The sequence below is a fragment of the Columba livia genome, chromosome 1 (genome assembly GCF_036013475.1).
Source record: "Columba livia isolate bColLiv1 breed racing homer chromosome 1, bColLiv1.pat.W.v2, whole genome shotgun sequence".
Classification (NCBI taxonomy): Eukaryota; Metazoa; Chordata; class Aves; order Columbiformes; family Columbidae; genus Columba; species Columba livia.
In genome coordinates this window covers 129,777,031-129,792,016 of record NC_088602.1, presented here as the reverse complement: position 1 = coordinate 129,792,016, position 14,986 = coordinate 129,777,031, and the positions used below count along the sequence as shown (strand labels likewise).

The 14,986-nt window shown below is 42.9% G+C and overlaps 1 protein-coding gene across 3 annotated transcripts in view; it reads left to right on the top strand.

Annotated features, from left to right (window-relative positions):
* TSPAN9 (tetraspanin 9) overlaps positions 1-10,450 on the top strand; it is a 161,329-nt gene extending 150,879 nt beyond the window's left edge. For all 3 annotated transcript variants that reach the window (XM_021297583.2, XM_065029478.1, XM_013369484.3), the window contains 6 exons: positions 1,812-2,003; positions 3,626-3,700; positions 4,557-4,658; positions 5,332-5,463; positions 5,578-5,661; positions 6,466-10,450. In XM_021297583.2, the coding sequence (XP_021153258.1) occupies positions 1,812-2,003; positions 3,626-3,700; positions 4,557-4,658; positions 5,332-5,463; positions 5,578-5,661; positions 6,466-6,537 (657 nt within the window). In that variant the 3' untranslated portion in view covers positions 6,538-10,450. The remainder of the gene's footprint in view (positions 1-1,811; positions 2,004-3,625; positions 3,701-4,556; positions 4,659-5,331; positions 5,464-5,577; positions 5,662-6,465) is intronic.
* Positions 10,451-14,986: the final 4,536 nt, after the last annotated feature.

The following is a 14,986-nucleotide window of genomic DNA, read 5'->3' as shown; positions in this document are numbered from 1 at the left end:
TGTTAGCTCTTGTAGACTTAGGTACTTTGGGAGATGTTTTACCTCTCATGGGAAAACCTGTGAACATCTTACATAAGGCCTACTCAGTTCAAGAAGGACAGGGAACTGCTGGAGAGGGTCCAGCGTAGGGCAACAAAGATGATTAAGGGAGTGGAGCATCTCCCTACTGAGGAAAGGCTGAGGGAGCTGGGTCTCTTTAGTTTGGAGAAGAGGAGACTGAGGGGTGACCTCATTAATGTTTATAAATATATAAAGGGTGAGTGCCATGAGGATGGAGCCAGGCTCTTCTCGGTGGCAAACAATGATAGGACAAGGGGTAATGGGATCAAGCTGGAACACAAGAGGTTCCGCTTACGTTTGAGAAAAAACTCCTTCTCAGTAAGGGTGACAGAGCACTGGAACAGGCTGCCCAGGGAGGTTGTGGAATCTCCTTCTCTGGAGACATTCAAAACCTGCCTGGACATGTTCCTGTGCGACCTCACCTAGGCATTCCTGCTCCAGCAGGGGGATTGGACTAGATGATCTTTTGAGGTCCCTTCCAATCCCAAACATACTGTGATACTGTGATACTCCTGGTCACAATTCCCCATGAAACTGGTAAATCTCCCTAGATGCAAAGCAGTTTCAAAAGCTTCAAGCAAACTAGGAAGGAGTCTCAGAGCAGACAGAAGGGTCACAGGGGAAGTAAAAGAAAATAACCATGTGTATGATTATGAAAACATAAGCCTGACTCATAGGTAAGGTGACATGAATGCAGGAAGATACTGTTCTAGTTTTTCTTTCATGTTCTGTGAAGCAGCAAAACCAAAAGGTGCCAGCTGTACCCTGGACTATCTGCCGGTCTGGTAAAATCACCTCAGACAGAAGTAGGGATATTTGCCCAGAAAGTTAGGTCTGTAGCTCTTCATCATCCAGGATTAGTGCTCATCACAAGGCAGGATTGAACCCCATTTTAGTGGCTGTGCTGTTATCTGATCTTGAGTTTCCAATTTGAGAAAAAGTTGTAAGTTTATGCAAGCACAATGGGGTAGGCTGGGTGTGGTGAACTTGCTTGATGGCAAGAACTTTTGTTTCTTTTGTTCGTCTCTGCTGCCAGGTGAGCACCAACAGCTTTGGGATATCACTGTGAGTAATGATTAAGTGCTGTTTTGCTTTTCCCATGCAATGGTCCAAGTAAATTGGAGGGAAGCACTCTGAGTTGGCCGTGGGGGGATACTCTGATCTTCCTGTAGATAATAAACCTGGAAATCTGATTTTTGTGATATTGAACACTGGCAAATAGCAGAAAAGCTATGAGAACTCAGCCCAACCTGGCTGCTGTCACTGGACATTTTATGACATATATTTATTGAAATTATACTATTGATGGTAGTTATCTCCAGGTCTTCCTTGCCTGCCCTAGGATGAGGAAATATGGGGCTGGATACTCTGAGACATTGTAGATGAATGCAGAAATAAGTGCAATGGAGCATTATTTCAAATAAGGTTTTTTGTCTTCGTACAGAAAAATTGCATTGAGTTGTGCTTTTGGAAGATCAATGGGTAGCCCTGGTTTCATGTGCTGAGTCTTTTTAAAGATAATTTTGCCATCCAGTGGCTTTTGAGTAAATTAACAAGTATAGCTGACGTGACCACTTCTAGGTAAGAACATTTAATTTCACTTTGTTTCAGCACCAAGCCACTGAGAGCATTACTGCAGAACAGTTACCTGATAATTTGCTTGAGAAATTCTTTCCTTTCAGAGTTGAGGGGAAGGACCTAGTACCATTTCTTTTAATGGTGAAACCTCTCTTTTGTTTTTCTCTTTACAGTTATGTGGCTGTGGGCTGCTCGGTGTGGGCATCTGGCTGTCAGTGTCACAAGGAAACTTTGCCACGTTTTCTCCTAGCTTTCCATCTCTTTCAGCTGCCAACCTAGTAATTGCCATTGGCACAGTCATCATGGTGACCGGCTTTCTGGGCTGCCTAGGTGCTATCAAGGAAAACAAGTGCCTCCTGTTGAGTGTAAGACATCAATACTTATTTTCACTAAGAACAGTGACTGTTGCTTTGTTATTTTTTTTATTTAAATGACCAATGCAATAAAGTCTTGTGGATCACTGTAACATTGCCTTTGGCTTTTAATTTTCTGTGTGCCTGCAGTATGACATCCCACAGCTTTGGTCACAGAGATATCATTGGTGTATCAGCAAATGTATCCTTGTTACTGCTTTAATGTATTAGATAGCAAAGCAAATTATTATCAGTTATCTCTGAATGGTTAAACATGAACTGTAGGCTCAACCTGGATAGTCCTCTGGAAATGTCTGTTGGAAGGATTGACTGAAAAAATCTTAAGCGCAGCTGCTTTTGGATGCCTCTTAAAGTGTCTTATGGCAATTTTCTACTTTGCCTTTATCTAAGGCCTTTGTCAGTGGTTGGTGGAAACCATTTGACCCAAAGGTAAGAAGTCAGGGTCTCTGCCAGGCCTTACCAAAAAAACAATCAAATAAATCTGATCCTTTGCAGCATTTGTCCGACACTGAAGCACAGAGATTGGGGACCCCTCTCAGAAAACACAGTGTGGGTCACTCCTCCTGCATAAATCTAAGAGTCTTCACCATGCTTTTCCTCAGCCCAAAGAGAGAGGAATTGTGGCAGGAGGTGAGAGAACTGTTTTCAAAACAGACAGCTTCTGATTTAGTCACAGCTTATGAATCACAGGTGCTGTGACAGTAAGGAACACCTGAGTTTTCCTTGTGTAAGTCTCCCTTACATGGTGTGGAGGAACATCTAGGCAGCATTCCTTAGACCATCTCAGAGAACTGAACTGGAGGACAGATGTGTACCCGTGTTTTGCTATCTGCTGCTTGGTTTTGTATGTTGTACAGCTAGGAAAGCAAACAGAGAACAATGAGACCTGTGTCATTTATCCACACAGAGTGCAACAGCAGCTGAATACCTTTTTTTTAAGAGTGTTTATATTCTGACAAGGCTCTGCAGAAGTCTTTTTTTACTATAATGAGTTTCCAATTGGAGAACTTGCTGCAATGCATACTACATCTCCTCCAGTGGCTGCATGGGGGATGTCATAAAGGCAACTAGTGGGCATGAAAAGTAGTGAGAAACTACCGGAGCTTACACTTGGGTTGCCCCTGGAGAGAGAGATTTCAGCTACAGAGAGTTGGGAATAGAATTGCTGAGTAATGTAATGACAATTACAACAGTCAGATGTGGGCAACCAGTCACCTGCTAGAAGATCACTCCTGAAGCATGTCACATTTATCTTTGCGGTAATGGATTTAGCATCTGTTCTGTAGTCTGCATGAAGGAGACTACCAGGGCTGCGTGCTGTGGCAGCAGTCAAAAATGCAAGACAAAAGCATTGCTGAAACCTGTAAACTGGTAGTATGGTAAAACCTAAGATTTAGAGAATGCTAGACAGTCAGTTTCTTCATTGATGGTGAGACCTACAGGAGTTTTAGTACCAATATGATACTTCAATGTTCCTGAATAGTTTGAAATCAAACTTTCATGGTTTTGGCAGTAGAGGAAAGGTTTAGAAAACAAGGCCTATAGTCTTCTGATTTTATAGCAGCCCCAGCTCTGTTGGCAAGTGTTCATACACTGTTTTTTCTTTGTTCTAGTTTTTCATCGTTTTGCTGATAATTCTCCTGGCAGAGCTGATACTACTAATTTTGTTCTTTGTTTATATGGACAAGGTAAGCAAATATGCCATATAGATTCATTAACTACACTAGCATGTAAACCAGGTTCAGTTTGGTTTTGTTTAATGGAGGTATGTGGCTTCTCCTTGCTCTTCCTTTTGTTGAAGGTTTAACCTTGATATCCTGGCTGTTTTCTGTAAGCTGCCTCTGCAGGAGAAAGTGATGAGGAGGAGAGGAGAGGCCACTGAGCTTTCCAGTTTCCTCCCTGAAATAAATCCGTGGCCCAGGGCCTCCCTTTTAGTGTTCTCCTAAAAGCTAAGATAGCCTTCAACATAACTGTTTGATGTCTCTGCAAGAAGCTGATCATCTTGTGGACCTGTGTTGTGAGAAGTCCTACTTAAGACCTGGTTAGCTTCTTAGGGCCAACCCTTGAACAGGACTGGAGGAGATTGGCCTGGGATATTCACAGGTTATTCCAGATGCCACCAGCTGCCTCAGTTGACTGGGCAGTCCCAGAGAGTTTGTCAAGGTTACAGGTGGGAGAGGCTGCTGTGTGGCATTGCCAACAGCTGTATCTGGCAAAGTTAAAGTAAGCTCAGATTTCTGCTGATCACTCTTCAGTTAGTTTGGATCATTTGATGACTGTAAGATGGGCTTTTAGTAGAGGGGAAGCTGTTTGGTCTCCTGTGAATTAATCCAGTATTTTGCAGTCTGAGGGAGACACTAGGCCTTGACAGGTGTTTAAAGGTCCCACTGACTTGTGAGAGTCTTGAAGCTGTGGTGGGCTTTTCTACCCATGTTAAGTTTGTGGTCAGAGAAGGTAAGAGAGATACGTTCTATATGCAAGTGTACCACTTGGTCCTTTCCTCTGAACAGCGCATTGACTTCCTGTATTTTTTACATGATGCAGGTGAGTGACAGTGCAAAGAAGGATTTGAAGGAAGGTATGAAGCTGTACAATTCAGAAAACAATGTTGGACTGAAAAATGCATGGAATATCATTCAAGCAGAGGTAACATTTTCTCAATAGAAAAAAGAAAACCACCACAATTTGGCCATAAAGGCTGCTGTAGTCTATTAACTGTCACATCCACACCAAGTCTAAAACATGGCTAATGCAGGCTTTGGTTTCTGATGTTGCGCTCTTGAACGTCCAGGGAGTACTATAACACCCAGGATCAAAGTGTACTCTGTAAGGTGAAGGACGCTTACCTCTCTCTAAGATTCTCTGTGCCTGTCACATAGATGATCTGAAACAGAGGAGAAGCAGCAAAACCTGCACAGGAACAACTGCAGCTTTGGCAGCTAGGCTTTTGCCGTTCAGCAGTTGTGGGCAGAGATTACCTTATATTTAGGTGTTCAGTCTCATGTCCCTGTGGCAAAAAGACTTAATTTACCTTGGCCATGGAACCATTTATTTTCTTTGTTTTTTTTTTTTTTTTTTTTTTGTTTGTTTGGTTGGTTGGTTTTGTTTGGTTGGTTTGGTTGGTTGGTTGTTTTTTAAATGTTCTAAAGTATTTACTTTTAGTGATCACTGAGCATGAAGCATTTTAAAAATACAGAAATATTGTGGCAGCCCTTTTAAAAATATGCAGTGGTTTAGTGGAAGTAAAAGTTTGCGATGGTGCATGATTCACAAATCGTGCTAGTTAAGCTAATTTATTAATCCTGTACTTTTTTCATAGATGAAATGCTGTGGTGTGAATGACTTTACGGATTGGTACTCTGTGCTGGGAGAAAACACTGTTCCAGACCGATGCTGTATGGAAAACTCCCAAGACTGTGGACGGAACTCCACTGAATTAGTGTGGAAAACAGTAAGGCTCATTTTGCTCAGGTCAAGGGAGGGGTGAAAAGGAAGAAAAAAGAGGGAATGCACATGAAATAAAATGTGACCTCAGGATTTCAATTTTCATCTTTCATCATTTCAGGGATGTTATGAAAGGGTTATGACCTGGTTTGATGAGAATAAACATGTTCTTGGTTCGATTGGGATGTGCATCCTCATAATGCAGGTAATACTGGTATGATATTTGTCAACATGGTTTTGATTTGCTGTCAGCATTCTTGATTCTACTGTATAAAAAGTGATGCTCAACCACTTTGAGTTTGGTCATGATTTCAAAAAATGTCAGATTGGTTTTATGAGTTCATGTAAGGCCACCTACTCAGAAGGGAAGCAGGTCAGTTGTCAGTCCTGCAAAGAACATATGCTGCAGTGGGGTTTTGCTTACCTACATTTTGACTTCAGAGCACCACTTCAGAGTTCCCCTGTTTAGCCATTTGTTACCCTGTCCCCTAGGGAACCGTTTTTTCAAATTCTTGAAACAAGTCCTAGAACTTGCCAAAATTAGTCAAATCATGGCCACTGAACTGAGTAGGTTGACGTGTTTTATAGAAGAAGTGCAGAGGTATCATCATAATCTATTAAGGTTTGGAGTTCCTGTATCACTGCTGTACTTTTGGAGGAGAATACCTGAATCTGATGTTTTCAGTCACAGTCATGTGGCTAAACATGCACAAGTTGTTGGGTAAAAAGGGAGAGTGACTCATACGTATTGATTTTGAAAAATTGTTGCATGTATGACAAAGAGCCCTGAGAGCTTTTTGCCTCCATCTGTGCTCTGACAGAGCTGCCTCTGAACATCACTGTGTGCCTGAACAATGTACATGCAAGTTTCCTGATCAGTGTTGAAGCTTGAGAAATATGGCTAGTGTAAGATGACGTCTAAAACTACAGCTGGACCATGAACACAGGTCAGCAGTGGAGTTTTGGCAGCTTCCCTGTACTGAAGCCCTTATTGTTTGTTTTCCTTCAGATTCTTGGCATGGCCTTCTCCATGACACTCTTCCAGCAGATTCACAGGACTGGCAAAAAATATGATGCCTGAAGCCTCTGAAATACTACCACATCAACCCTTCTGTCTCTTCATAAAAATGAACAAAATGAATGATCGCAAAGAGTATCAAGCCTAGCTCTGCTGAAGGAATCCGTCCCGTTGACTGATCTACTTTGTTGTTACTTTGTCCAGTTTTTATCACAACTTATTTGACTCGTTTTTTGGTCTGTTTCATGTTTGCCATTTATTTGCCAAAGAGGGAGGAAACCCACCAAACAAATGGATTTTCTACACAAAATCATAGCTCTGCTTTAAGAATGTTTCTTAACTTAGGAAAAAGTTTTGCTCTACTAATCCATGTTATATGTGCAAAAATTATGTGTGTTCAGCTTCAAGGGAGAATTCTTAAGTCTTCCATTAAGTTTTCGACTCTCGTGTCCAATTTACTGGAAGATTCAGAAAAGCCACTCTAACTGAATTTGAGCTGCTTTGCAGCTTCTTGTACCTTACAGTGTATACTTTTTTAATATTATAATTATTATGATGAATATAGCTTAGAATTTAGTTGCCTGACTTATAACTTTTTACTGGTTTTGGTTTTACACATTTGTTGTACATTAATTTGGGAACCACTGTGCGATCTCCAAAGGACATGTTTTTCAAAGTTGATGGTGCGGACAAATAAGGGCATAGCTTTTCTCAAGTCCATGGGGAGGCATCGTCTACCTTTATCAGGGCCTTGATGCCCTTTCTGTAACAAAGGCGGTCCCTTTCAAATCAGAAGCTCTTGCCTCAGATGGAATACAATGCCATCCAATCGGACCATATGGTGAGCTTCCTACTCTTGTGAGGCTAAGTTCTGATGACTTTACTCACCTGAAGCAGTGTCTGGCTGCTTTGATGTCATGCTACTTAGAAAGCTAAAAGTACTGACTAAGCAAGTTACTGCTCCCTGGCACAAAGGAGAGAGATTGCATTCTGACATACTGGCCATTTGAAGCAGACTTCACAGATTGTGTTGTGTTTCAAAAAGTCTGTCCAAGGCATAGCATGTTGCCAGGTATTAGGAAAGGGGATGGCAATTTGATGGCAATATTGTCATGCCATGCCTTTCATTGAAGAGGTTTCCTCAGGCAGATGACAGCCATCTCCCTGAGCTGGAAGAGGTGGTTTGATTAAAGGTGACCCAAACAGCATTTGTAGGCAGCATGTGTTGTGTCACCTTCAGTACAGAATTGGTTTTTGCTGACAGATTGCCAAATTCATCCGGTGGTGTAGTTCAGAGTTCATTGCAATGCGTATTTTTACCAACATTCCTGTTAGAAAACTTGAACATGTATTTCTCAAGTTTGAATGGTGCTTCATTACAAGCAGTCCCCATTTGCTCTTTGTTGCAGGTTTTTGCTGATTTGTGAAGGAAGAAGGAAAGGCTTAGATGTTGGAGGATGTTCTGACGTAACTCCAGTCAGTGCTCAACTCAGCTCTGAAATAAACACTGCTTTTTGTACTAGTAGCAGTCAGAAGTGACCTTCAGAGGTTACCTCATCCAATGTCAGTCTCAAAGGGGGACTGTCATCTATGTGAGATGGGGTTTACTGTGACATTATTGGCTGAGTTTTAGAAACTGTGGAGGATGCACGTTTTGTGCCTTTCAGTGCCATGCCATGCCGAACTACTCCTCCGGTAAACAAAATTCTCTTAATGTCCAGTCTGAATATTTATACTTTAAACTTTTAAATATACCATTTTCATTGTATCCTTCAGCCTATCTTTTCCTTGTGAGCTGACATAGCTGTTGAGCCACTTCATATCTGGGAGTTTTTAGCCCCCTGTTTATCTCCTAGTGTAGGTCCTGCATGCATCTGTACATCTGGCAGCAATAGTGTTTTGTGTGGCCTGTGTGTCACTTTTTTGAGTTCCTATGAAATCACTGTGACAGGAAGGACTGTGAACGTGTGAGAGACAGAGATGAATTTGGCTATTGCATTGAAGAAGGAGATTCTTAGAGCATGACCCTTGCCCATGTGAGCACAATGCCCAAAGTTTTACAGGGCTCTTGTTTCCCACTGGAGCAGACAATGCCATATGGGTTCAGCTCTTTCACTTGGATTGCCTTTGAAAAAGTCAGGGAGGAAGCAGAGGGAAAGCACAGAAATTGAATCCAGTTTTACTTCCATTTCTAACAAAAATTGGGACCAGGAGCATGTGAGCCCCGCTGGAGATGGATGTTCGATGTTGAAGAAGGGGATCCGATGCCCAGTGTTATTTGCTGCTACGTGTAAGACTGTATCTGAAGTTGCTAAGATGCGTTCCCATTTTTGCAAGAAAAGACAGGACGATTTTAATCCGATGGCTCCACTGCATTCTCCCTTTGGGCAGATATGCTTAGCTTTCTCTGACATTCAAAAAGAGTAAGCAGGGTGCAGGCTGAGCAGGAGCATAATCTGTGTCCTTTTGGATCGCACAGTGGTACCTGCCATATTTTAAATTTTAATCTGCAGTCAGTTTTTGTACAGAACATGGTAAAATATATTAGTGAAAGAAATAAGGAAATAATGTTTATTAGTAACTCAGAGATGAAATGCATAGTTGCAAACTCAGCTACTTCGCCTTCCATCCAAACTTATTTTTCTAGACTGCTTCATTCCATTTCATGATCTAGCAGGATAGATCCTGAAATCTTTTTTTTTAATGACTACTTTTGGCATTTTAAGCACAGTATTAAGCGAGATAGTTACATGAGCTTCGTGTATTCATCTCTATGAAGCTGCCTCCTGGAAGGGGTCAAAGCAGGGTTGATTTGTGTCTCTAGCTGACTCTCTGATGGGAGGTGATGACAAACATCCCAAAAGGAGCAGAAAAGTAATGCCGTTTTCCAGGCAACAAAAAACAGACCTGGAAAGTGTAGGGCTGCATCAGTCAGTTTCTCAGAGGACACTGTCTGTCCTGTAAACTGACCAAAGGGAGCTTTGTCTCATGTATGTATGCACTTTTTTTGCTTACGCTGGAGGGTGGCTGTGTGTTTTCCCCAAATGTCACTCTGACTATTTGACTATAAGTCTTTAGCATGTTTTAAAATAAAAACTGATACTGAGTAAAAGTATCTGTAACATACACAAATATTGATTCATATAAATGCATACCTCTCTGTATCTCTAATTCATGAAAGCACAGTTGAAGGGTGTGAAAGTGCTGTTTCTCTGAGTGTTCCTTCAGATTGTAGCAAACCTGCTCTCTCACTGTCCATGCTTGGAAGCTGCAGCACAACTTAAGCAGAAGCATAATAGAACTGCTCAAAGAACCTCTACTTGAAAGCTGTTCAAGTGATGGCAGTAAATTCTGTTTCCTCCTGGTGGTAAAAAGGTTGTTACCTATAGGAAGCCTAGGTGGAGGGCCCTCAAAATAAGTGCCCATAGCTAAGTAGCATGTGAAATGATAAAAACAAAGGCATAAATGTCTCCAAGATGGCAGAAGATGCCTTGTATATGTCATGGATTGAGTTCCTGGACTATGGTCACATTAGGCCAACTCTCCTATCCTGTGTCCACCCCTCCATTTATATGCATGGAATACAAACTCACAGACAGGAAGGCTGCAAGCAGAGGGTGGCTGAACTGATCCTTGTGGTCTTTATTAAGCAATGTATTGGTCAGGCATAGAAAAAGCAAGGGGGAAAAGCCATTTTCCCAGCAGATGGTTCTTGAGAGCCACATGAAATAGAGCACACAAAATTCTCATCTAACTTCTTTCCATAGACATGAGCAGCTTCATCCTCTAACTGTCATGGGGAAACCTGGAGATATTAGTCATCTGTTGTGCAGTAGAAAGTAGACACTAAGAAAAAATTGCCATTCCCACCAAATGATGTTTGCACCAGTGTTTCTTCTATGCAATACCTACTTTCACCTTTATATGAAAGATTTTTACTAGGATGATATAAAAATAAAGGATTTTTTTAAAGGTGCCTCTCTGAGCTTGTTTGTCTCCTAACCCCAAGTACTACCAAGACAAAAAGGGGACAAAAAGTTCCAAAATGTGACTATTCCTACTCCACTGCAGTTGAAGTCTAGAGCTCTTGCAGCTGTTGCTCCTCTGAAAATATTCCCCTCCTGCCCCATCCTTTCACATCCTCCTTCAAAACAATACTGAAACAGAAATAGGTCTGAAAGATCCTCAAAGAACAGCAAATTAGTTTTGAGAGCCTTGTAATACAAGAAAGTTTCAAGTGTCGCAGAGAATACAGAACAGTCAAAGGGATGACAAAGCAGTAGAGAGCTTGAAAGACATACAGAGGACCCTGAGAAATCTCAGAGAATCCATCACAATTGATTAAACACTGAGATAGAGAAAGATAACAGCATAGACCTCCAAATGCCAGGAAAGTAGATGATGATCTCAAAGATGCCCAGATGAAATAGTGGAGCCAAGCAGAAGCCAACAAAGCAACAGAGAGTCTGAAAGAGATTAAGAGAATATAAAGTAGCTTCAGGGAAGGGAAGAAGGCTTGTAAGTGCCCAGGGAAACAAATGTAGCACTGTCAGAGAGGCCAAGAAAGAAACAGACAGGGCAAAGGATCTCCCAGAGAATACCGAAGAGGCTCAGTGATAACGAGAAAGTATCAGAGATATTAAAGGAGCTCCAGAGTACTCAGTACCAATCATAGCCTCAGAGAAGTAAAAAAAAAAAAAAAAAGAAAAAAAAAAAAAGGCAGAATACTTTAAAGTGCCCAAAGAAGGGAAAATTGATCCAAAATCTGTAAATGACAAAGAGAACACAGACTAGCCTCAAAGAGGAAAAGAAACTAGCAGAAAGCCTGAAAGAACCATGGTGAACACCTTGATGATAACAAGAAAGCAGGAAAGATTCTGAAAGAGCAGTAGGAGAGTATGCCTGCAGCTGCTAAGTAAAGGAGAGGTTAAAAGAGCAACAGATAATAGCCTTGGAGAAGGGAAGAATCAAGCAGGGAGGCTGAAAAAAATCCCAGGAGAAGAAAAGGTAGCTGCTGAGATGCCACATACCTTAAAGAGAGACTGAAACAGACCCAGAAACCCCAGTTTAAGTTAAGAAAATTGGCAGGGGCAGGGGGACAGAAGAGGCCAGGAGGGGAACAGCAGAAAGACTGAAAGCACTCCAAAGTCACCTCAGTTGAGAGGAAGGAACAGAACAAAAGCCTGAAGGGCAGCCACAGCAGCTTTGGAGAGTCTAAAGAAAAAAAGTGCAAGGTTTGAGAGTTCCAGAGAACAGAGAAGCCTTGCAGAGTTGAAGAGACTAGAAGAGAGCCTGAAAGAAATTCAAAGACAAAATAGTCTCAGAGAAGGTAAGAAAATAGCATAAAGCCTGCTAATGTGAAAGATAACAACATATGGCAGAAAGACTGAAAGAATGCTGGGAGAGCAGATAGTAGCCTCCCAGAGACAAAGAACGATGTTAGTCCAAGGAGAACACATGGTACCATTGGAGGGACATGAAAGTAGGAGACAGACTAGAACACCCACTGCATGCAGAGTATGCTTTGGGCGGTGAAGAAAGGTCTCAAAGAGCCTCTGAAAGCATGCAGAGTAGCTGGGTGAGAGAGACCAATGGGTAGGACCTTGGCATTGAGAGGAGAGCAGAAGGAGCCTGTGGCAGGGCATAACTATGTTGCTTAAGATGCAGTCTTTTAAAAAAAAACATACTAAACAGTATTGGCCCCAGTGTCAATCCCCAAGAAATGAAAAGAGTAAACTTGCTGCCACTTAGTTTGAACAGCTGATCACAACCCTTTAAGCTCACTAGTCCCAGGCAGTTATTCACCCACCTTATCTTCCACTTACCCAAACCATATCTCGACCATTTGGCTACATGGTCACTACGGCAAACTGTGGCAAAGAGCTTGCTGAAGTCCAGGTGAACAGCACTCGTGGCTCTCTGCTCATTCAAGTGAATAGTTGTCTCATTGTAGAAAGCTGTCAGGTTGGCTGGGCATAATTTGTCCTCGGTAAATCTATGCTGTCTTTTCCCAATCAGTTTCTTGCCCTTCATACAACTGGAAGTAGTTTTTGTGTGGATTTGCTCTGCGATCTTCCCAAGGGCAGAGATTAGGCTGACTAGCCTGTGGTTCTCTGGGGGCTCTTTCTTGCCTTTTGGGGGAAATGGCGAGGGTGGGAGCAGGTGCCATATGCCTCTTCGAATTATCGGGAACCTCCCCTGCTCACTATGACCTCTCAAAGATGAGAGCAGCTGTGCACTGACTTTGGTCAGCTCGCTCAGCACTTTTGGCCACATTTCCCGTGGACCAACAGACTTGTGTTTGTCCGATTTGCCTTTTGGTCCCCAGCATAGTCTTGTTCTACTGTGGTAATGCTCCACATCATTGCCCAATTTTGCCACCAAGTTCGGGACCTGAGACCTAAGAGCAAACCTTACACAAGTAAGGTCAGCAATGCTCAGGGAACAGAAAGTTTTTCTGTGGCACTGTAGCCATCACCATCTCTGCTACATGAGGCTGTGGGAAGACACTTGTGCTTCTTTCCCTAATCCAGTGATCTTCCTCACGATGCAGAGAGACCTGAAAGAAACTGTGTATTTTAGCCTAGAAGGATGAGGACTGTTCTCCAGAAATACATACCAGGTGCTTTTAGCTCAGGTGCCTGAAGCTCAGCCAACTCAGATGAACTGACCAAGGGGTTTGACAGGCTTGATGCACAACGTGACTCTCCTGCTTCTAAGGAAAATCACATATGCAACACAGAATCAGGCAAAAATGAAGCCTTGCACTAAAATGCTTCAGTCTTGTGTTTCTGTGAACAAATCTGGAACATTATTAGAGTATTATATGCTGCAAAGAGGGCCAGAGCCTGGGCTCCAACACAAGAGGGTCTCATTGGCACAGCTGAGCTGCTGTGGTCCCTGCAAAAATGATTTGACCTGTGGTCCTTGGCTTCATATTCATGCCTGACTCATCCATGACAGGTCATTGGACACCATTGTTTCCATATTCCCGTCATTGTTTCATTCCAACTGCATCCCCATGGGCTAAAACAATATAGTGACACAAAACTCTTATTAGGATTAAAAGAAAAGGTCATGTTTGGTCTGAGATCTAGGCCATGGGATTCAGCATGGGACAGGGGAGACTCATCAGGACACAGCAAGAGGTGTCATTGCAGGAAGGTGAGGAGCTCCTGGGAAGCTCCCTCTGATCTCTTATTCTCTCTGATATATTTGTATAGTCCTGCTGTGTGGAGAATTGCTGTAGGACTTCAGCAATTCCTACAGCTGAGAGCTGATTTGGCTCATGAGCTGCAGGCAGAGGACACACCAGCAGCTGGACTCTGAGTTTTCCTTTAGAGAAACGTGGTGGCAACGTGTGACATGAAGCAGGTTTGCAATGCTGCTCATCCTTGTATGACTGCATGAACAACTGGGCTCACAGGTTTGGCCTCAGCAGTTTCAAAGAGGGTAAGCACAGGACTCTGGAGCTGGTCTTGTTCCTCCCCTGAGTCACTGCTGTAATGCTCCTTGCTGATACACTTTCCTCTGACACCACGGCAATTCCTGCAACAGCTCATTTCACAAAGGCAATGGCGAGGGGCAACAGGCACACACTGAAACAGGACATTCCATCTGAATATGAGGAGAAACTTCTCTGAGGGTGACAGAGCACTGGAACAGGCTGCCCAGAGAGACTGTGGAGTCTCCTTCTCTGCAGACATTCAAAACCCACCTGGACACATTCCTGTGCAATCTACTCTATGTGAACCTGCTTTAGCAGATGGGTTTGACTAGATGATCACCAGAGGTCCCCTCCAACCCCAACCATTCTCTGATTCTGTGTGATTCTGTGGTGTTCAAAGCTGGTTGCCAGCCTGCTGATGTGAAGGGGACGGCTAGTCCTAGTCCTGGACTGAGGATCAGGTTAAAATTTCAAGCACTTCCCAAGTGGCCACAAACCCCTTAGAAAAATGCTTTACCTGACACCATTTAGCCTCCATAGCCCTGCTTGATGAGGGAGAAGGCCGCCTTTTGCTGCAGGGTCACTGACAGTCGCTCTGGCCCAAAGTGCTCTGGGAGCTGCTGCACTTTTTTTCTGTCAAGGTTCACTTGTATGCAGACATAAATGCAGACTGTAGACACAAAATCCCAATAAGATTATTACAAGATGGCACTGAGAGCATCCTAGCAAATGCTAGCTGTATATATTTCTATTTGTTTCACAAGCTCTTCCATTCACCAATGAATTGCTGCCATTCATGAAGGCATACCCAGGCTTCCTTGCATTGATTACCCATGGCCTAAGGGAAATAAACTGTGTTTAGGCCTTGCTCAGTGTCACAGGTGAGGGTAAAGCCACAGGCAAGTAAAGAAGTTCCTGTGTGTACCTGGGGTCTGCTCGCTTGCAGACTATCTTGTCCATGCAGCTGGTGACCAAAAAAACGTCCGCGGAGTGCAGGACAGTGACTAGCAGGGGTGACCTTGTGGAAATGGGCAACTCCAGCCTGAGGCGTGTTTTGGTTGTTGT